The following is a 23161-nucleotide window of genomic DNA, read 5'->3' as shown; positions in this document are numbered from 1 at the left end:
GGGCAGAGGACAGGGACAGCAGAAGCCCTGCCTCCGCCCCTCACCCCGAAACACCCACCTGCAGGGAATTCCCAGCAAGAAGCCCAGGAGAGCTGTGCGGCCAGGTATCCTTTTAAGTGCCTTTGAAGGAGTCTTTTGTCCTTCCCCACGGCTCAAGCACATTTATTACTGTCATTCGTTTTTTCTGAAAAAGCCCTCGTGGGTTCTTTCCCAGAGCTTCCCACTTAGCAGAGGAATGAGAGCAGCTCGGGAAGCGCATTCCCTGGACAATGTTCAGGTGGCTGGGGTGGCCCCTGGGCCCCTCGGTGACAGTCACTCTGTGCCAGGAGCTCACGGGGTCCTTGAGGGACAGCAGAATCTCTTGGGCGCGCACATCGTCTGTGTCCTGTGGAAGTTAGGCGTGAGAACCCGTATGGGACGGTCACCGCCAGTCTAGCTTGCATCTGTTTCCTGGTCATCATCTCTGCCCGGCCCACAGCTGCGTGGTGCTGGCTGTTTGCCTCCTCCCGAGTAGAAGTGTTCCACAGTGGTATAAATAAACAGGATGGCTTTGGAGTATTAAACAAGTTCTGATCTGTCACATTTCTGCACCGCCGTATGTACATATCATTCTTTTTCTTTTAATAACAGATTCTTCGGGAAAGTGCTGTACATTATTTATAAGGGAGTGTTACTTATCTCCTTAATACAAATGCCTTTGCTTAATATCCATCCTCTAGGTAATGAAGGCCGTAAAAGTGGGAATGAAAGAATATGAGATGGAAAGGTAAGCTGCTGTGTTGCTCTGGATGAAGATTAAAATGTAGCAAACAGTAATTTATGTTCCCTGAGCCGGTAACAGATGAGGCGCTGCTGCAGCACCCAGAGATGGCGTGGGGGTTATGAGCAGGGCTTCTGGGCCATGGCAGAGGCGTTTCCTCCCGGCTCCGGTCACTTCCCTGGCGCTTGGCAGAGTGTTTGATGGTAATGGTCTTTGATTACTTTTCAGGGTGGTTTAGTGCCCCATCATTCCACTCTTGGACCTTGTTTCTGCAATTTGCAGGAAACTTTACCAAATAGCTGCTATTGTGACTCTGAAAGCCGCTAGTAAAACAGCTTGCCATTTTTATGTGTAAACACTGCCATTATGTCTGCTGTGCTTGGATGACTGGGTCGAAGGATGGTTAAATGGCTCATAAAGCTCCATTGGAAGCACCATTGGCCTTCGGCTCCAATTAGACCTGCGGAGAGCTCGGCCACCCGGGGTGCTACTTGGGGCTGCCCGGCCACTCTGGGTGTGGCCCCACCAGCTCCTCAGCCTTTTCCAGGAGCCAGGGGTCAGACCCAAACTGCCCCACAGGGCTCTCCCACCCAGGCCCTGGGGCCCCCATTCCACTGACTCCTGAGCTACTTGGAAGCTTCCATGGAGAGGGGACACCGAGCAGGCTGCCATTTCTCTGCCTGGGACATGCTAAGATATATGTGGTCTGTGTTGTCAGTTCCCGGCCCAGAGCATCTGAAACCCTCAGCGGGAAGAGTGAGGGGAGTGACTGTTTTATTCCTAACAAGTTTCTTTTCACCACACCCAAGTTTATGCTTGCTGCGAAGGGACTGGTGAGGGCGGAGTGGTTGCCGGGGGACCGAGGTGGGGAGCCCCCTGTCCACCTGCTTCCGGGGAGCGAGTGGGGCTGGAGCTGGAGTTCTGGCCAGGAGTCAGTCAGCCATGCCTCCGCACGGGACCTCCCGTAAAGATCTCTGGACCCCGCAGAAAACACTGAGGGGCCCAGGGATCTTCTGGGCGATGGAGTCGAGGTGCTGGGAGGGTGGCCAGCCCGAGACGTGCGTCTGTTATGGGGACTCTTCCTGAGTTGTGTCTTTCACAGTTGCGTAGTAATATGAGGAAAGCCGGGGTTTTTTTTTGTTTGTTTTTGTTTTTGTTTTTTTCTTTTGAGTTCTGTGAGACAGTCTAGAAAAGTATTAAACCCCCCTGAAATGTGAGGGTCGTGGGGACCCCTGATTTATAGCCAGAAGTATGGGAGACCTGGCCCTGTAGCGGGAGCCTGAAGGGGCAGGTTTGTGGGGCTGAACCCTTCCTTAATCTGTGGGGCCTGCACTGAGTGTGGTGGTTAGTGACGGGATTACATTCTGGACGCCAGTGGGTGTCCACAGAGACCTCGAGAATTTCTGGGTCTGGAGACGCCCTGTTCAGTGTCAGAGATGTGAGTGCAGAACAGACTTTTTCCTTTTACCCCCACCCCCAACCTAGGCAACCCAAGTAAGGCCCAAGTCTGCCTGGTACTCCCAGGCCTGCTCTGTCTCTGTGTCCCCCTCCCAGGCTTTCTGGCCTGTCCATGTTGGTGGTGGGGGTTGGGGAGCAGATGGCGTTGGCAGTAAGGATTTATGATCATGAGGATGTGGCTTTTCCACAGTTCAGCCCTGAAAGCCATCCTGAACAGGGAAAGCCCCCTGTATTTGTCCTTCCTGCCTTGGGCAGGAGGTTAACATGGCTCTGAAGATCCAGCCGAAGTGGTGCCTGGGAGAGGGCGTGGAACAGGGGCTTCATCATGGACCTGGCTGTCACTTGAAGGAGGGCGATGAGGCTGGTCATGACGTCCCAAGTTGACCGACACATGGTGTCCTGCTGCAGTGTGGAGTCTGCTCTGGTATTCCCAGGAGCCCTGCCCTCCCCTGCCAGACCCAGGCCTGGGTCAGGATGAGTTCGGCCAGATAGATACCTGGGAGGTGGACTGGGCAGTGGGGCCCCAGATTAGCACTGTCCCAGAATCCCAGTCCCAGCTGAGGTGGCCTACAGTGACCCGTAGCGGATGCCTCAAATAAAAATAACCCAGAAAGTAGAGCAGGACTAGCTGGCCCTGAGTGGAACCCTGGCCTTTGTGCAGGCCGGCAGCCTAGTCCCCTGAGCTGCAGGAGTCCGGCTTGCAGAGGGCTTCTAGGGGCTGGCGGGGGGCCTGCGCCAGAGCCCGACCTGCCGGGTTATGAGTGCTGGGTCAGGCCAGGGCGTCAGGATGCTTTCCAGATCCTCATGGAGGTCTTTTTTCCTCTTTAAGTGGGAGCTTTCGAGTACCCCTCAGAGTCCACACCAGGTCTTCCGCTTACTTTTATTCACCAGTAGGTCTCAGCGGATGCGATGCTTTTCATTTACACCCCACCAGCTCAGTCTCCCATCTCGCCAAATTAACAGTAATTCCCTAACACTGCCCACGTCTAGTCCATATCGGTCTAAAACTTGCTTTTCAGAGTTGGTTTGTGCGAGTCGGAATCCAAACGGTTCATGCACTGGTGTTTGAAGGGCCGTAGCTCGGCGGCGCTCGGGGAGAGCGTGTCTTTGTCTTCAAACTGCTCCCCCCGTGCTGAACGGTGGAAAAGCCTAGCCCCCACCAAAGCCCGGTTGTTTCCACTGCTGCAGCCTGTGTGTCAGGAGCCTGGGGCTGGCACTCGGGTGTGAGCAGGTTTATGCAGTTTGCCTACCCACCTGTGGCTGTTCACCTGCTATGTGTGTGCCCATTCTGAGCTGGCCAGAGGAGACACGGACAGGAAGCTGTCCGTCCAGCAGGCCTTCATCCAGCAGGGGAACCAGCAGATCTGTGCATCCCAGACTGAGAATGGGGGGGCTCCCAGGTCAGAAGGTGGGGGTGGCATTGGGGGCTTCTCCACAGGAAGGCTGAGGCAGAGAGAGGCTGTTTTACAAGGACAGGTTGGTGGAGTGACCTTCGAGGATGGGAGGAGTCACCTCCCCTCAACAATGGCAGGAAGGGGATTATTCTAAGACATTGTCACTTCTTGGGGTTTCCCTGCCAGATTTGAGGAGGGCGCCACGCTGCCAGTGGCAGTCTGAGCAGAGGTGAGAGGACAGTGCCTGGGCCCCTCTGTCACTGCCAGGGAGCCCTGGGGCAGTGGGCGCCCATGGCCCCGAGGCCCGCCTCATTTATCCACAGCGTCGGCCCCACAGTTGGGTCAGGAAGCAAGTGTGGGCTGATCAGAGAGATGAGTGAGAGAGAGAAGAAAATGTCCTGAGCTATTTTTCTGCTCTCCTCCATACCACTGTGAACTTTGGAACCCTTTTGTAAACTAGGTTAAGAACTTCAGCTCTCCTACAAGGCAGGTTGCCGGGGAGTGTGGCCATTTCACACAGGCCGATGATGCCTGGCAGGTTCCAGACAGCCAGGCCTCCGGGCTGAAAGGGGCGCCCTGGAGCCAGCTGGACAATCTTCCTGGATCGTGGCCAGCACCCGTCCCACAGAGGGACGCAGGGCCAGGAGCTCAGGGACCCCCGCGTGTTCAGGGCTGGGTGTCAGTTGGGGTGGGGGTGGGGTTTGTGGAGTGGTGCTTCAGCTCATTTTCTGGAAGGTCACACGGCCTAGCCAGGGTGTTCAGACTCAAGAGATGGGAGACCCAGTTCCCAGCCTCATCGTTTCTTTTCTGATTGTCAAAGGTTTGTTATAAAATCTTGAGGGCAAGTTAAGAAGAAAAGGGAGCTGCTGGCGTCTGTGAAGACACCTCCTTTGTGCTTTGCCTGGGAGCGGGATTTCAGTGGAAGCGAAAATCATTTTCCACAATTGAGGTGTAGTAAATTGTGTTAAACCAATAAGACGTTCATGTTTGGGTAAATCGGGCGCTAACAGCCTCTGACTGCAGGCCCAATCAGGCAGTCCATTTTACCGCCTCGTATTATTTAATGTTAGTGGCGTAACCAGCTTGTAACCGGCTGGCATGGGGCTGGCAGCTGAATCAATTACCTGCAAATACTAATTTAGAGCATGCTCAATTGGCTGTGTAAGCAGGTCCCGGTTTGCATTTGCCACAAGGAGATTAATAACTTGATGTTTTTGACAGCCTGGGACCTTAATTGAAATTATGCTCCTTTCTCTCCAAGCTGTGAATGGCCATTTTGGGGCCTTCGGTGACAACCCTGAGGGGATGGGGCTGGGGAGGGCGCGGAGTGAGTCGTTTGAAAGACAGAGGGTCTCTGAGGTGAGCTTCCTTGTGGCATTCACCTCCTCCCCTGACTGGGCTCCTTCTGCTAATCCCCACCCCATCCAGGGACCCTTGAGAGAGCCTGGGGTGTCTCCGTAGCATTCAGTGCTGTGTCAATGAGGAGTTGCTGGCTGTGCTGGTCTGTACTGAAAGTCTTGTTGGTTTTCCCTGCCCTTGAGCCGGATGGAGGAGTCTCAATTCTTGTGCTTAATGCATCCAGTGGGTCCAGAGCCCTGTGTGGCTCTGGCCAAGCCTAAGGTGGGGGTCAGGCAGTTGCTCTTTCAATTGAACCACCCCAGGGAGCAAATTGCAAAACCCTGCTGAGTTCTTGTTAAACAAGACAGGTTTTTCCTTTTTTCTTTTTTGAGGGTTAGGAAATGGAAGACCAGGGAGGATAATTGGGGGTGTGTGTGTGTGTGTGTGTGTGTTTCACAGGAACCCTACAGCCCCGTTAACCTGTGGTGACCATGGCAGTGGAGGGCAGCACAGGTGTGGCAGGCGGGCGCTCTCCTCCCCCCACCCCAGGTGACTCCCCAACTCACCCTCAGCTCTTTGTAGTGCCGCCCCTCAGCACAGGACAGCTTCCAGGGCAGATTTTCAGGGGCCACATCCCTACTCCCCAGAGTCACCCCAGTTTCTCAGACTAGCCCCTTTTTCTCATGTGTCCCCCTCTCGGTATGTGGGAGCTCCACTGAAGGATCCTCGGATGCTGTGCCCCGTCCCCTCCTCTCCCTCTGTACCCTGTTGGGCGTGGTGCTCAGAAACGGCCCCAAATGTCCCTGGCCAGGCTTGGGGCCCCTCGAGGGTCGTGCGCATACAGGCTCCGTTGGTGATGGATGTTATTTCCTTCCTTCCTGGAGGAAGTGGTGCTTTCTTCCCACTCACCCTCTTCCTGGAGATGTACAGCCTCCAGTTCCCTGCAGGAACCCCGCCAGTCTGGTGTTAGCCAAGGCAGGTCTGGGCTGCAATGAGGCCACCCCCAGTTTTCCTACCCCCATGAGGGGTGCAGTTTTGGTTGGGGCCTTGGGTGCCGAGGTGGCCTCTGAGACCTGAGCCCCCAGGCAGGGGTGGATAGATGGGCCCTTCCTTGGGGCTGGTCACTGGTCACTCCAAAGCAAACACATCCCCTGTCCACTGGTTCCTGCCTTGGGTGAGGAGGCTTTTCCTGGTCCATTCAATAAGGGTCAGCTGAGGGCCCTCCCTGGTGGTGCAACAGGTTAAAGCACAGCACTGTGAAGCTGTCTGCAGCCACTGCAGCATGAGTTCATTCGCCAGCCAGGGAGCTGACCCACAGGGTGCAGCAGACTTCTCCTGTCCCACGTGCTGGCCCCTGCAGCACTATATTTTAGTGGATCTGCCTGTTCTGCTCCCCTCTCTGTCTGATGAATCCTCTTACCACCCCCGCACTTCTGGCCCGTACCCCAGTTCTGTATGCATAAATAAATAAATCTTTTTTATTTTTTAAATGTATCTACTGAGATTCCCCCCCCCACCCCACCCTTGCCCTCAAGGCCTGGGAGTGGTGAAATCCTGCTCTTTGCCTTGAGTTATGAGCCTGAGGCTCGCTGCCAGCACTCACTTGACTCTTGGAGATGGGCCTGCACAAAGGGGTCTCCTGACCCCTATCTGTTCACTGCACCCCTCAGGAAGGCGGCCCATGAGTCCTGCAGCCCTGGCTGACCTCAACATGTGTGAACGCAGCCCCTTCCCAGAGCCAGGGCTGTCTGGGTCTAGAGTCCTCGGAGACCAGCGCAGACTGTACTGCGTCCTGGGCCAGCCCATACCTGGCAGGCGGGTCCTGTGCGCCCACCTGGCAGGCAGATCCTGTGCGCCCACCCGCCAGTTCAGCCCCCAACTGAGTACCCGCCTCCAGGACCAGCAGAGCCCAGGGTCTGAGCACAGCCAGGGCCTGACAATGGAGAGCCTGCAGGGATTTGAGCCAAACAGAGAAATGGGCACATTTAAGGTACAAACCAGCCTTTGTCCAGAAAACTGGACAAGAACCAGAGGGAAGGGCTTGCAGCAAATGCAGCCTAGTCAATGCAGCCCGATTAGAGCTTCTGGGGCAAAGCCAATAGAAATAAGCATTTTCTTTTCAAACACCAGGGGATTTGCCCCTGGAGAAACCCATTAAGTTACAGAAGTGCCAGCAGGCATCTTTATGGATCGGCCTCTAGTGTTTCACAGTTGAACTTGATACTGGCTATTGATTTCCGATAAATATTTATCATCAGTTTAAGGAAGTAGTGTTTTCTTCTGACTTACTAGGAGATTTTATCAGAAAGGATGTTGAATTTTATCAGCTGCCTTTTGGCATCTCCCTGGACTCTGTGTGTGTGTAGTAAGCAATTAGTAAGGATTGTTTTAGAGGATCAAGGAATTTACAGGAATATTCCAGGTTCCCAGCTTCCATTTTCTCCTGTGGTTAACCTGAGTGTGGAAGGTTTGTCACGGCTCACATTTACTATCTAAGATCCATCCTTTATTCCAGGGTGCTTGCTGTCATCTAGTGTCCCTTTCATGATGTTCCGGGACCCACCCAGCTGACCACTTTACATTTAGACACTTCCTCCTTAGTCGCCTCCCGCCTGTGACAGTTTCTCAGCCATTTTTTTGTGTGATGCTCTTGACCTGGAGGAGTCCCGGTCAGGTATTTAGTAGACTGTCCTTGGGTCTGAGTTTGCCTCACGGTGAGCACAGGCTGTGGCTCTCGGGGGGAAGCCACGGGGCAAAGTACCCCTTTCATCAGTCAGCTCCTACCCAGGTGCATGCTGTCAAGCTCATTTTCCACTGTTGACCTTGACCTTGCTCACCCAAGGGCGGACACACACTTGCCAAGGTTTCCACTACATTCATCCTCCCCCTTCCATCCTGCACTCTTGGGAAGTCAGTCACTATGCACAACCCACATGTAACTCTTGGGGAGCAACCCCCTCCTGCAGAGGCGAGTATCTGCCTCCCCTGTGTGACTCTTGTGTTCCAGACATTTGCCTCTTCTCTCCACTTACCTATTTGTTCGCTGATTTACTTATAGGTCTGTGTGGACTCACAGAGATTTGTGTTATACTTGGGGCTCTAATCCATGGCATTTATTCTGCTGCTCAACCAACTTGGGCCATGGGGTTCCCATTGCTTTGGCTCCTGTGACCCCGACTCCATCCACTCCCCACCATCTTGGCCCTGTTGCGCACACCCTTCCTTTCTGCCCCTGCAAGTTGCTCCAGGCTCGTGCTGTCTATTCCCTGCTCCAGCTCTGAAACCAGCTGCTTTTCCGAGGAGCCCTGCTTCCTTTCACACAACACAGCGAAGCAGGTATTGTGGGGGGTTAGGGGGGCTGCTCTTGAGAGGCTGTCTCTTCCTGTGCTTCCTCATCAGGAGAAAAGGATAGTAGCAGCACTTCACAGGATGGTCAGGAGGGGCTGGAGCGTTAATATGTGAACAGTACGTGGGAGCATCCTGGTGATTGCTTTGTTATTCTGTTACTAGCGCTTGATGTGGGCTCCATGGAAGGGAGTGAGCTCTGAACGCTTTCAACTCTCTTAGCCATGGTTGAGATCAGGGCTTTGGAGACCATGATTTGGGAAGCTTGCCACCTTTATTCTGTGTTCTGGAATCATTTATTTATTTTTAAAGACATATATTTTTATGCATACAGAACTGGGGTACAGGCCAGAGGTACAGGGACGATGAGAGGATTTGCCAGAGACAGTGGGAGCAGAACAGGCAGATCGACGAAGACACTGCTGAGGGGAGCAGCGGGTGAGACAGGAGAGGTCTGCGCCATCTGGGTCAGCTCTGGGGCCGGGGATCGAACTCACACTGAAGTGGCTACAGCCAGCTTGTAGTGCTGTGCTTTAGCCCGTTGCGCCACCAGGGAGGGCCTGAAATCATTTTGAAAGCTCAGGAGCTGTCTGTTTTAGTGGAATAAAGAGGTTCTTTAGCAGTACCAGAACCTGTTGTTCCTTAGGGAAAAATTTCTTTGATAATTTTTCATGTTTTCCTGTAGAATTTTTATTTTTACTTTCTCAGAGTCAACATAATTTTAAACTTATTAGAACCAAGTTCATCAAATTTCTTAAGTGCTAACAATACCCCCTGCAGATTTGCATATGTATTTCCTTTCTCACTGCATATTGATGCTCTATCACTGCGGATTAGCATTGCCAGAACTGTGTCTGTTTTACTGGTCATTTCAGAGTCAGCCTTTCGGTGTGCTTATCATTTCTGCTTGTCTAACTTATGGGTTCCCAGTTCTATTTCTAATTCATTTCTCCTCTCTTCCGGGGCTTGTTTAGAATAGCCATCTTTTAACTCATTGAGTTGGAGCATAGTTTATTCTCATTTTTTTTCTTTAGGGATAAATGCATTTCAACTAATACATTTGGTAATGCTGCCTGCACCATATCTTGAGAAGTTTTTTTTTTAAGATTTTAATTTATTTGTGCATACAGAACTGGGGTACAGGCCAGAGGTGCAGAGGATTCACCAGAGACAGAGTGGGGAGCAGAACAGGCAGATCGATGAAGTACACTGCTGAGGGGAGCAGTGGGCGGGTCAGGAGAGGTCTGCTGGACCATGTGGGTCACCTCTGGGGCCAGGGATCAAACTCGCCCTGAAGTGGCTGTGGCTGGCTTGCAGTGCTGAGCTTTAACCCACTGCGCCACCAGGGAGGGCATCATTTCTTGAGAAGTTTCAATTGATGGGCCTTTTTGACTCAAGAAATGAACTAGGCACATTTGTTATTTTCGGATGGTTGTTTAACTTTTTTTGTTATTGGTTTCTGATTTGTCACTTTTGTAGATAGAGCATGTAGGCTATATAAATTTTATTTTCCTTAAGTCTGAGGTTTTAGAAATATTTGTGTTTTAGGAAATACTAGCCTGCTTATTTTTTTTTTATTGCACAATCCATATTTTGGTATGCGTTAAATCAGGTATCTTCCCCTTAGCTCAGCCCTCTGCCTCCTAGCTTAGTGTTGAGTATTTTTTAAAAAGATTTATTTATTTATGCATACAGAACTGGGATATGGGCCAGAGGTGCAGGAGCAGTGAGTGGATTCACCAGAGTTGGAGTGGGGAGCAGAAAAGCAGATTGATGAAGTACACTGCTAAGGGGAGCACTGGGTGAGGCAGGGAAGGTCTGCTGTGCCATGTGGGTCACCTGCCTGGCTGGGGGTCAAACTTGGGCTGAAGTGGCTGCAGGCTTGCTTCATAGTGCAAGGGTTGAACCCTTGCCCCACTAGGAAGGACACTTCGTCTTAGTATTTAAGGTTAAGAGAGGTAGCTTGATGATTCTAGATTTTGCTTTATTCGTTTCCATGCCAGTTGTTTGAGGCATAAAGTTTATATCTTTTTGCAGCTTGAAAGAGCCTCTTTGACCTAATCAAACCAGTTTTTTTGGACTTGAATCTAACTTATTTGATACTGGTATTGCTATTCGATCTTATTTTTGTTGCCTCTTCCTGGTGTATCTGCACTTATTCCTTTATTTTAAGGCCCCACTCCTCCCAGTCACCTCCCCAGCGGGGCATACCCCGTCCCCTTTCTTATCACTCTCATGCTGCAGGTGCTTTCATGGTTGAGATTTCCCATACCAGTGTCTCTCAAAAGAGAGAAAAATAAAAGAGAGTTTAAGGGTCGTGTATTTTAAGAAAAATAGGGGAGCTGTGGAAAAGATCTGCTTCTCCTGTTTGAGTGGGAAGCCAGTCAGTTTCCCTCCTTTACAAGTTACCTGCCAGGTTGCCCCCAGGCCTGTGAGCTAGAGGGGCCACACCCCCACCCCGGGGCTGCCTTTCCACTTCTCCCAGAAGCCCCTTCTGGCAGATAGGAAGGGGAGGGGTGAAGCCTGTAGCCAGGTGCCCTGGACGCCCTGACAGTCAGGGGCCTCGCTCCTCACCTCAGTGCTTTTGGAGAGGAATTTTCCTGCAGGAGCCTTTATTTCAAGTTGCCTCCCCGAAGCAGGCAGACAGTTGTGATTATGCTGCGAGGTTTGGTGCCAGTTTTTAGAAAATTCTCATCTAGACCTGTTACATTCTGGTGCAGAAAGATGCTCCCTGTGGGAGCAATTATTCCGGGCCGGGAGTTTTTCCCTCCGAACTCGGAGTTCTGTGGATGTCTTGAAGGGTTTGCTCCTGGAACTTTGAAAGCCCTTTTCGGAGCTGCCAGCAGGCACGCCTGCGATGGAAACCTGGAGGTAATTTAAGATGAAGCCACAGAAAGGGGGTTCCCGCTTAGAGGCCCCAAGAACAGGCTCAAGACACAGAGCCTGTTCTCGGGGCCACAGTAAATCTGGGCTTGTGTCCCCCACCAGACTCGTGCCTGGACCGGTCTCTGCCTTGAGCTGCGACCCCCTCCCTGGCAAGCAGGGTGGGTGGTGTGGGCCTTCTGCTTGCACCAGCGCTTGTCATTGGGCACACCGCGGCCCAGCCGGCCCCCTCTTCCCACAGCTGCTCCTGAGCAGAGCAAGGGAACAGGGAGGGTCAAAGTGGGCTTCAGGGGAGACCTGCACTTGGCTGCCGCCTCCTGCGGCTCTCACATGGACAGCTTTGCTGGATGCACTCGAGGTTCCAGAAAAACGAGGACGCCAGAGTTCCAGGCTGCAGAGCTGTGGCCCTGTGCTGAGGCAGTGGCAGGCCTCCTGGGGCCTGGAGTCTGGGTGCCTTCTGGGCCCCCGGCAGGAGGGGTGGCGAGGTGCTCTCCTGTCCCCCGCTTCTCTGAGCAGACAGCCCCTGCCTGGACAAGGCCCTGGACACAAAGTCTCATGTCTCCCACCTCTCCAGCCTCAGCATTTCCCAGCCCTTCCAGAAAAGCTAGCAAGTGGGTCTGGGCGTGGTTACTGCTGCTCACAGCCCCAGCCAGCTGCATTCCGTTCGTGCTGTGGTTTAGTCGGGGCGGCCAGTTGTGCAGGAGCAGAGCACCCACGCCTGCCCTCCGCACTCGCCTCTGCTTGCTTGCACGCTGTTCCTCCTGGGCTGCCCTCGTGAGCAGCACGCACGCCTGCACTTAGGGTAGCACTTCGGGTCTTACTTTTGCAAGTGGCAGTTTCCAACAGTCTCCACGCCTGGGCCTGCAGTGGGACTATTCCCCCATCCCCCCTCGAGGAGAAGCCCCCTGGCCCTCAGGCTGCTCTCCTGGGTTCCCTGGCAAGGGCCATCCCTCCTGCCCCTGATTGGGGGGCCCCGCCCCGTCAGCCCCCCACACAGCAGATCACTGGAGATTGTTAAGGTCAGGGCCTGGCTGGGCTCTGGCTTACTTGGTCCTGATGCCTATCTAAGCAGAAGAAGGGGCTGGTGCTGCCTCTCCCAGGGCCTGGATGGTGGTGGTGGGGGCGTTAGGGGAGACGGCCCAAGAAATTGGCAGCAGCTACCTGCTGACAACTGGAGCATCGCTTTTCTCTCTCGTCACAGCCAGTGACCCTGGGGCCCTCAATGACAGCTGTGCCAGGGGCTGGGCAGGGCTTGACTGTGGCATGGGTGCCGGATGGCACTGCCTGTGTCACTGTCCTACAGCTGAGCAGACCCGAGGAAGAGCAAGCAGGAGCCCGGGTGAATCTGGGACTCTGTGCCAGCACCACCCGCCCAATGGGCATGTCTCAGGGCTTGTCTCCCCGGCTTGGGGTCCCTCAGAATAAGCTCTAAGCAGTCCATATATTATTAGCATCAGCCGGAGTCTTTGAATCATTTATCTTGGCAGCTCTTCTTGAAAATGGAGAAAGGCAGAAATCTGTCTAGGTGCGAGAGGGGAGCCTGGAAGCAAAAGTGTCTGGTGGCCGCCGTGATGGGTGGCGTGCCTGGAGATAGCGCTGGTGGCGCCGAGATCAAACAGTTGAGAAATGGCTTCCCAGGAAGAACCCGGGGAATTCTAAGTAGGTAATGAGTAGTGACTTTCTTTTGATTTACGGCAAGACTTGGCAATCAATCTATAATGCTTTGAAGAGGAAAGAAATGAATCTCCAAGAGGCTGCCTTGTGGACGCCCTGGGCTGGCGGCCTTCCTGGGAGGATGAGGAGCCAGAGCCCCGTGGGGTGGGCTGGCTGGGGGTCGGCTTCTCTTCTGCCATGAGGCTCCAGACCCTGCTGTGGGTGGCAGAGCTGTGGCTAGAGCTGGCTTGAGGGGGGCCGGGTGGGGGCCCTAGCCTCCCCCCAGTCTCAGCTTTGACCTGATGGGGCTCTGGTCTGGTGTTCAGGTCACGAGCTGTTCCCGCCCGGTGATTTGTGGCCCCAGCCTCCCTGCGCGCTCTGGGGGCCCCTCTCTTCTCTGGTCTGAAGACGCCCGCATTAGTTTGCTAGAACTGCTTAGCAAAATGCCGCAGACTGGGGCCAAAGAGAGGCGAGTGTGATGCGAGCAGCTATTTCCTCGCAGCCCTGGAGGGTGGAAGTTGAAAGTCAGAGCTGGGTTCTTCTGGGGCCGCTCTCCTTGGCCCACCAGGGCCTCCCTCGCTGCTCCCCTGCTTCCTCGGTATGCAGACAGCTCTGGTGTCTGTGTCCCGGTCTCCTCTTCTTCTGGACGCCAGCCTTAGAAACAGCCTCCATTAGGATTAGTCTCATGACCTCAAACAATCCTCTCTAGACACAGCCATATTCTGAGGCACAGAGTCCGGGTTTCCGCGGGAACTTTGCATGGGCCGTCCCGACCACCACCACACACACGCCTTTGCTCCCTGGAGAACTCAGGCCTGGCTCTTTGCCCGCTGGTCACACATCTCGTCTCCACAGCACCTCCTGAGGCTTGGCTGTTTGGGCGGCCGGAGTGGAGGCAGCCAGGTGGGGGTCTCACACCTGTCCATGACAGTCGTGAGGAAGGAGCTGCCGCCATGGGCACCCCCAGCTACGGCCGAGAAGGTCAGGGAGCCCCAGGTGAGAGGCGCAGTGGGTGGGGCCTGGACCATGAGAGGAGTCCCAGGGCCAGGTCTCAGGGACACTTGACTTAGAGGCGCTGGTTGGCACATGGGGGAGGCGGCGTTGAGAGGATGGTGGTAGGGGTGGGTCAGAGGGGGGTGGTGGCTGCTGTGTGGCCAGAGGGTGGGTGCGAGCGGCCAGTTGGAACAGAAAGGGTTGGATATTGGGGGTGAGAGGAGAGGGGGACCAGCATGAGTCCAGCCTGTGACTGGCCCCCGTGATGCTGGGCTGTGCTGTGTAGACCGAGTCAGAGTCACATCCCTGAGTCCCTCTCCCCGACAGGCCTGTCTGGTCGGGCGGCTGCATGGCGCAGACTGCTTGCTTCTTTCTCGCTTGCCTCCGGTCATTGTGTTTCCTTCTAAAATGCAGAAGCTCTGCCCTCGGGCTCTACTTTTATGAGGCCCGTGAATTTGGGCAGGAGAAAGATCCCCTGGGCCCTTCAGCTGCTCTTGCAGGCAGGGCTGGCTCTATCTGGGGCCCACTGCTGTGAGCGAGAGAGCGAGCCAGTGGGCGAGTGTATGTGCCCGCTAGCCGGCCCTTCACTCTGCTGCCCGGAGCCCGGCGCACGGGCAGGCGTGGGTGCCATTCAGAGCACCCTCTTTGTGGCTGTCCGAGGCACACGGGCCCCCACGGGGCAGAGGAGCAGGACAGGAGGTGGAATGGGCCTGTGGTACCACTGGACAGATCCCCGGACGAACTGGCTATGTGTGGGGTCACCTTCCAGGGAGAGGGGAGGAGCCAGGGGCAGTGACACCGTGACATCTGTGGGCAAGGAGAAGCAGAGAGGCCATCCTTGGCCCACGAGACACAGAGCTCCGAGGCCGGGCGAGTCCCTGGGGTTGTCCAAGCTCTTCTGAAGCACGCACAGTGCTAGACTCTGCCCCGAGTCCCGCACCAGGGGACTCAGGGGGAGCAGCCGGCGCCACCCAACCAGCACTGACAGCCCTGGGGTGTGGTCAGAGTGGGTGTGGCTCTTCTGTGGGTCCGTTCACCCCCAGGGCAGCCTTGTGCAGAGACAGTTGTGAACCCCCTTTCAAGGGTTTATGCGCTTCCACAAAAAAGGCTTAGTGGCGTGTCCACGGGCACACCACGGGCGAGCCGACCTCTGCACTGTTCACCACTTTACCTGGTGACCTCCGCCCAGAGGAAGGGGCTCACATTTTTCAACCAGTCAATTATCATTGCACAGTGCAGGGAACCAGAGATGCGTGGTTTTCTTTGGGGGAGTCCTGGCTTTAAAAGACTAATAAATACCTGTTGTGTTGTGAGTGATGCCATATGTAATTCGAGAATCAGGGCTAACTCTAAGTAAGGTCAGTCTCTTGAGACTAAAAACTGGCAGGTCAAGGCCAGCTTCAGCCAGAAGCACATGATGCCATCACCTGCGGCCAGGGCCGCTCTCAGAGATTCCTGTACCCTCTGGAACTATTCTTTGTGGCTCTTCAGGGACCACGAAGAGGGGACTAGCTGGGTAGTAACAGGTGGATAGAGATGGGGAGGGCAGAGGTCTCCGGCCACAGAGGTTACTGGCAAGGATGGGCTGTCTCCCAGGAGCCCGGGCCCAGCAGCTTCCAGGAGGTAGACAGGGCTGAGAAGCAGCCCCGCTGCAGGACCCAGGACGGCCTGGGTGACGAGGCGCCAGGCCGAGGCGAGACACGGGCAGGCTCCTCACTCTGCACTTGGGGGACTCAGGGTCCCGCGTGCATCCAGTCTGACTGGGGCCAACTTCTTGCACCTAAGGGCAAGGTTGCCCCGCTGCCCACCCTCACTCAGGACCGTGTGCTCTCCAGGGGACCTTTCTTCCTGTGCGTGGGGCACTGGCCCTCCTGGACCCCATAGTCCAGGGTTTATCAAGGAATCAAGTCAGCACTTCTGGGCTGGCAGAGAAGGGGGCGTGCGTTGCTGTCACCAAGAGATTGGTGTGGTGATGGTGATGGGCCCGCTCTGACCACACCTCCGGTCGGGCAGAGCTGAAGACAGATGGATGCTGTCATTTTGGGAGGGCTCAGTGACCTGCAGATACCAGGCTCGTTGTCCCTTCAACACCCCAGGATTTTCCAGAATCATTTCCAGATGTAGCGGGTGTGGCTGAAACTGGCTGGGCAGTGCATTTAGGGCTGTCCCCCAGAGCGCTCAGCGCTGGCTGTCTCTGCGCAGTCCAGCAGAAGCCGTTAGCCGAGCAGGCTGACAGATGCCCCTGGACACCGCCTGGCCTTGGCAAGGGGCCACCTGTGGGCCCTGTCAGCCCACGGCCAGGCAGCCCTGGCTTGCTCCCAGCCAGCTTGTGCCAGTTATTGGATTACAGACATTTATTGGGTGACTGCAGGTGCCAAGCGCTCTTCCAGGAGCAGGAGGAAAGCACGGAGGAAAACCCGCTTGTGCTATTCCAGTGGGGAGATAAAATAAATAAGTAAAATGGACGGCATACTTGATGGTGACAAAAACTACCAGAAACAGAAAGCCAGGAAAGATAATAAATGGGGTTCTGGGGGTGAATTGCAGTGGGTGGTGGGTGTCAAAGGCAGCATAGAGCATCAGGTGGGACCTGCAGGGACAGAGCTGGGCTCTGGTCCGGGTGTGTCTGAGCAGCGGCAGAGAGGACAGGGCCCAGATGGCGATGAAATCTTAGGGGTCCCTGGAGGTCCAGATGGGTCTGAGCAGAGGAAAGGTGCTGTCTGCTGGCTCCTGGTAGCCGTGCTGAGCAGAGCCCATGGGCGGGACAGCAGCCAGGAGCCCCTACAGTGGGGAGGGGGGCCCGAGCCTGGCCTGGTGTGCGAATGTTCAAGGTAAGGGCGGATGGGTTCTGGCATCTTTTCTGCGGAGCTGTAAGCCCAGTGCCACAGGGAACTGCCCCGCGATTTTGAAGTTGGACTTGCTGCTGTCAGACCAAGGGTGGGTTATGAAAGGTCAAAGGTGACTCCAGGGTTTTGGACACGAGCACCTGGAAGGATGAAGAGCCGTTAAGTGAGGCGGAGATGCGAGCCCCCTGTGCACAGGAAGGCTCATTTCCAGGCAGGGTCACAGGCAGGTCATTTCCAGCTGTCTGGTGCCTGTCTCACCGGATGTCATTTAGAATTTTGATAAATGAGCCGTTGCTGTGCTTGAGGGAAAGCTGCATAAAGTCATCAAGAACAGTTCTTGGAACCCTGTCTCATAAAGTTTGGCATTTGCTCTGGGAGCTTATGACAGGCATTAATCAAGGCCCGAGGGTGGCAGCATCTTCGAGGTCGTGGTCTGATTGGATCACGAGGGCGGCTGCAGGTGGGGCACCATCCACCCTTCCTGGAGACACTCGAGAACTGTGGGCGGCGGGACGTCTCTCTTCTGGACCTTCTCACCCGGGAACTCGTATTTGCTGAGCGCTCCCAGGAAGCTGAACCTAAGCTTGGGGCCCCGGGACATTGCCAGGCTGCCCAGGGCAGCTGGACAAGCATCCCAGGCTGCCAGCCCCGGCTAGCCTGCTCATGCTGGCCAGCCCCTCCCTCCCTGTATGTGTGTGTGTGGGTGTGGGTTTCTTGCTCTCCTGCTGTGCTGGGGTTTGTCCCCCCAGGAGAGGGTTTGGAGGGGCTGGTGCAAGACCCCCTGAGCTTAGGTGCCCAGTCCAGGGAAAGGGGGGGTGTATGTATTGAAGCTGCAGAACCTCAGTACTGTCATGCACTGGGGGGCTGTGGCCGAGAGGGAGCGGTTCAGCGTGGGCTGGGGTCCGAATTGGCAGGGTGGGAAGACTGGCCTTGTTTGTCCTGCGGTACAGGCCCTGGTGGGCCCTGGGTGACTTGGGGTGTGGCGTCCCTGCCTCTGGATTATTTTCCAGGCCCCAGGAGCCTGAGTTTGCCAGAAAACCAGCCCTGGGGCCGGCCACTGAGATCCCTGCCTGGTTCCCAGACAGCCCTGCCAGGCTCCCTGGAAGCCTTGTGTTGGGGACATCCTTGGAGGGAGCATCTGGGCAGTGGGCCAGCTGGTGGCACTGGGAGGGCTCCTTCCAGCTGTCCAGTCCCTGTTGCTGTCATATATTGCTTGCCCCATATTTCACTCGACCACATTTTCGACACTCCGTGACATTATTTTTCCTGCATTTTTCCATCCCCTTTCTTTCATTGTGCTGTGGCTTGACTGTTGTTGGAGAAAACTGGGGTATCTGGCTCCATGTGCTATTAAGGGTTTGGAAACCCCTCTTCCAGCCACGAGACTGCTTGACCAATTTGTGAAGGGCAGCGAGGAAAGAGGCCCCTCGCCACATGGTCCACCCCCCCAACCCCCCGCCCCCGAAAATCACTGTCCCAGTCGCTTCCAAAACCACCTACCCCTGCAGATTCTCCCCCTCGTGTCTCAGCCTGATTACCTGTAGTGGGCAATTTGGCTGGATTTATTCTGACAGGGTCTATGCACTTAGCAGTTGAGAAAAGTATTTGTCATTTTGCTATCCAACATCAAACACATCGTGACCTAAATGATTGTGACAATGGAGTTCAACCACAGACTAAAATTTCAGTGTTATTTATGACACTTCGAGGTCCGGTGCCTACAGTATCTCCTTAATCCAGTCTAAATCTGGAGCCCTGTCTCCCGGGCCCGCCCGTGTGTCTCTGATGGCCGTTAATAACAGCTCCTCCAGGCGCCCAGTTTGCCGACAGAAAATCCATCTGACGCTTTTGCATCTCGTGTGGCTGTTAAAAATTGACGTTTCTTTATTGATATAACTGGTTCCTGCCAAATACTTGGGGACAAATAAAAGTGGCTGAACTCAGAGACGAGCAGAGAACCATTTGTTCGTGGAATTGCCGGCCAACTGATGTTGGTAGCTAAACAAGCTATCATTTAAAAGAAACCTGAAAGGGAAAAAAATGAAGACTGCTTTGAAAAGTTCATGTCCAGAGTGGCTGTGCCGGGAATGGGGGACACTGAAGTTGGAGTCAGGAGGTGTGTCCCACTGTAGTCTCCTCGTGACCATGACTTTGGGGAACCCCTTCACTGGACCTTTCCTGTCACTCCCTGAGTTCTGGCTTGCTCCTCAGGCCTGGTTCTGCTCCACTCACCTACTCTGCTTCTTTCTGCCTCCCACTTGCTCTCCCCCCCTTCCTCCAGGAAGTCTTCCATGATTGCGCTCTCCCAGCATTGTCCAAGGTCACAGATTTCCATGAGCTGGGGCCCCGAATCTGTCTTGCTTGACCAGTGTCACAGCAGCTGATGGCTAGCTAGCACATAGTAGGTGTGCAATGGTGTGGCCGATGGGCCAGAGGAATGAGCATCTGGGAGCTGGCTGGGGTAGACCTCTCTGATAGCTTCCTTTTCTGGACCCCCTGGGATGAAGGGATAGGGCAGACAGATGCTCCCAGGAGCACTAGCCCAGTTTTGGCCTGCTGCCCTGCAGTCATTATTTCAGATCAGCAACAGGTGTGGAAGGTCGAGGTGGCTATAGCATTGATTTTCCCATAATAAATGTGCAGCTGTGTTAAGTGAGAGAAACACCAGGCAGTTCCTCACCTTCTTTGCGGATGGGCCCTGCTCCCCTAGGGAGAGATCAGACAAGGTTTCTTGGGGGACTTAATCTGTGGGAGCCAGTGAGGCCTCTCTGGTGGGCACAAGACTGGTGGCCCATGGCAAGGGCAGGTGTCTTCAGCCTTGGCAGGACTAGAGCCCCTGACAGTGCCTGCCTTGGCTAGGCAGGAAGACCCTGTCCTGGGCCAGCAGGAGAGGCCGAAGAAAGCACTTAGGTGGTGGCATCCAGTCATAGTAAGGCTGCCATCCCCGCTTTGCAGATCGGGGGGCACGATCAGGGTCCCTCCCGGGACCCTAACACCAGGAAGAATCCTGCCCAGTACTGAACATGGGGGTTGGTTCTGGGGGCCATTGTCCCACAGCCAGCTTCCAGGGATTGTTCTTCATCCCAGGCTGTGACCAGGTGAGGGCTGGGTGCCCCTCCGCCTGACCACCTGTCCACTGTGGGGCCTGATGGGTGGGGACCTGGTGAGTCACCTGCCCTGGGGCTCCGGTGTGGCTTCCAGGCTCTGTTTTCCATCACATTAGTTGCATTTATTATTCATCAACTTCTAAAACTGGCTTCTGGGGCCTCAATTTTCCAAGCCCCCCAGGCAGTTACAGCTGAGGTTCCTCTCGGGTTCACCAGGGTTCTCCTGTGGCTTTGAGTCGGGATCAGACGCTGGCGCAGCCGAGGGCCCTTTGAGTTTGGAAATGAAAACAAAGGCCGTGGCTTGGTGGTTTTCCCGCAGCCCAGGAGGCTGGGCCTTTTCTCGCCTCTGCCTGGAAATGCTCGGTGGCTGAGGGAGCTGTCACCTCAGCCGCCCAGCCGTGGCCGCCTCCTTTGTCCCACCTCATCTCTCAGTGTCCTGTTCCTGCCCTGCTCTGATCTTCCCTATCCGCCATGCTGCAGCAGGCCCTGCCTGGGGCCCCCTCCCCGTGGAAGCTGGCCTCCCTTTTGGGGCTTCTTCTCTCGGCCACCCCGGGTGTTCTGCCTCAGTCCTCCCCTCGGAGCAGGGAGGCAGGCCTGGGGTGGACCTCACCTGTGGCTCACTGGGTTACCTGCTGCTCCACCTGGCAAAACAGAGCAAGGCAGGAGGACCCAGGCAGCTCCCAGGCTCGCGTGTGGTTCAAGCCTCCATGTTCACAAAAGGCGTGGCCTTGAAAATTGCTTCCCTGTCAAGGAAAACAAAAGCGGAGACCAGGAGACGACCGCCAGCAGTGGCAGCTCTCAGCTCCGTGTTCTACTCCTAACTGCCCACGAGTCCCTTTGGCACCTGCCAGACAACGCGCATAGGAAGCTCTGTTCTTGGGCCTGGAATCGTCTAAAACTGGGGGCCCAGAGCTGCCTGTGGAGAGGGAAAAACTGGTGCGTGCCTGTGAGTGTTTCTGTGAGGGCCACTGGGCCGTGAGAAACCAGGACAGCTCTGTGAGGGCAAAAAGACGTCAGACCCCAGGGCAAGTGCTGTCCCTCCCACTGCCCTCGGCAAAGCCACCACCTGTGGCTCTGTGACAGAGGAGCAGCGGCAGGAGACTGGGTGGTGATGGTTCCCAGGGGTGAAGGGAGGTGTCCTGGATTTTGCCCTGGGGCATGTTTGCGAAATTTCATCAACCTGGACATCTAAGACATACGCACTTGACACGTGGCTGCTCTATTTAAAAAATCGGCTTGCAAGACAGAGGAATGAGCTAGATCTGGGATTGTTCAGTGGGAGCTGGTGTTTTGACTTTTAAGTACAGAGCCAGGGCTGGGGTGGTGACCGTGTGGGGCGAGACAGCTGTGAGTCCCTGTCCGGAGTGGCTCTTGTCGCTTCCAGATTTATAGGCATCGCGGGAGCCGAAGGCTGACATGCTGAAATGACTGTTTGGATGCTTTCAGAATGATTCTGGTGGCTGGTGTCAGAAAGAAAATGAAAAGTTAAATGCAATTTGGGAAGTACCGCCTGGGCTGTCTGGGAAGGCCAAGACCTGAATTGAGTCTATTAGAAGCAATTACAAAAGAGATGGTATTTCTTAATGTTTCTCATTTGACAGGACGATTTTTAAATATGGGGCACTGGTTAATAAAAAGTCCCCAGAAGCCTATTGTAATATATTACCTAGTTCCTAACAGTCTGTAGCGACTGAAATAGGTAAAAAGCAAATGTAAAATTAATACATAGTTATTATTAAAATTGCCTTATAAATTAGTGAAGTCCCCTGGAGGTACAAAGTGGCCATCATTATTCTAAGTTAGTCTCAAGGGCCTTGGAATGCCCTGTGTGTTTGTGGAGTAGAAATGCCCCCTGGGCAGCGAGGGGGCAGCTCTGGCTCTATACTTAAAAGATAAAACACCAACTTGCAAGAACTAGGAGAACACAGTTTCACAAAGAAACCTCTTCCCTAGTTATTGAAGTTCCTGGAGAGGCTGAACTTGTTCTGTGCCCCAGGCTAGGAAGGCCTGAGAAGGTAGCCAGACCCACACAGTCGGAATCGTTGAGGCCCTCTTGCAAGTGTTTGTGTAGCTCCTAGACTGGGACCACCAGTGGTCCCCAAACTGGTGGGACCAAAGCATCCCTTTACCGTGCATTTCTCCCTTCCTCCTCCGCCCTCTGCCTCAAGCAGGGCCAGCAGGCCTCGTGCCCCGCCGACCCAACTGCAGCCACAGGCTGTGCAGTGGAAGGGCCGGGGTGATCTCTGGAAGACGTGTGTGTGTGTGTGTGTGTGTGTGTGTGTGTGTGTGTGTGTCTCGAAGGTGTCAGAGCTGCACATCAGAGAGCCCCAGCTTGCACTTTAGCCACTTAGTAGTGTATTTCATGGGGGAATTTGGAAACTGGAGTCCTGAAATCTATTCAGATTGGAGCCATTTGCCGAATCCAAATTTTCTGTCCAGGGGCAATGGTGAATGTCATGTCTTATATGTTTGAGGTGATTTGCCCTGTACCTGCCAAATCCAGTCACAGCAGCTGGCTCACTTCCACAGAACAACACAGTCCTCCCAGGCAGAGCCCCGCCTCCAACTCCCAGGGGATGCAGCCAGCTGGGGTTCCCAACAACAGCACCCGAGGCAAATGTGCTTCCGAATTTAGCTCTTCAGATTTGTTCCTATCCTGTCTTTTGCTCCCCTCACGGCAGCTGGAGGGCTGGGTATGGGTGCAGAGTGTAGCATGCATGGTTTGGGCAGCCAGAGCCAGCAGGCTGGCTGTTTTCCAGTCTCTGGTATCCCCCCAACTCCTACTGCGGCGGGGAGATCTGTTTACAAAATGAGGTTTTGCCGGAGGAGAAAAGACAGGTGGACTTTTGGACTTTGGGGGGCAGGGATGGATTCCTGTGGCCTGGATTCTCCAACCCCCATGCCAAAGAGCCCTGCGCACAGTTGTTTCTGGGCTGCGGTTCCTCCAGCTGGTCTGTTGTTTCTCAAGGTGCCCATGGAGGTGGCAGGCGGTGTGCACCAGCGACCCCTTGTGGCAGCTCCACGCAGTGGCTCTGGGCTGCAGCTGTGGTCTCTGTTCCACCAAGGCCTGTCAACCCAGGCCTGGGGGGACCGACAGGGCAAGAATGGGCCCAGGGGGCTGATCTTTAACAAGCAGCTTTCAATTCTTCCAAAAAGACCATTTTCCAAGTAGCTTTATTCTGATCAACAAGATATTACATCAGTCGGTGCAGAGCATTGTAAACAAGATAGGAAAAAATCCTGCGATGCAGAGGTTCAGCCACCCCGTTATGGTGGCAGATGAGCTTCTGGAGCTCCCCAGAGGCACAGACAGACAAGACAGACTTTGATCTGCCGGGATCACGCTAGGCGAGTTTGTTCCTCCAGTGTGAAGCTGAAATCTCT

At 54.8% G+C, this 23161-nt stretch overlaps 1 protein-coding gene across 1 annotated transcript in view; it reads left to right on the top strand.

Annotated features, from left to right (window-relative positions):
• The window catches only part of PEPD (peptidase D), a 94612-nt gene that overhangs the window by 36598 nt on the left and 34853 nt on the right, over window positions 1-23161 (top strand). Inside the window, exon 9 of the mRNA XM_004690539.2 lies at window positions 720-766. Coding sequence (XP_004690596.1) covers window positions 720-766 — 47 coding nt within the window. The remainder of the gene's footprint in view (window positions 1-719; window positions 767-23161) is intronic.

The sequence above is a fragment of the Condylura cristata genome, unplaced genomic scaffold (assembly GCF_000260355.1).
Source record: "Condylura cristata isolate star-nosed mole 26May11 unplaced genomic scaffold, ConCri1.0 scaffold00028, whole genome shotgun sequence".
Taxonomy (NCBI): domain Eukaryota; kingdom Metazoa; phylum Chordata; class Mammalia; order Eulipotyphla; family Talpidae; genus Condylura; species Condylura cristata.
This window is presented reverse-complemented; position numbering and strand designations above follow the sequence as displayed.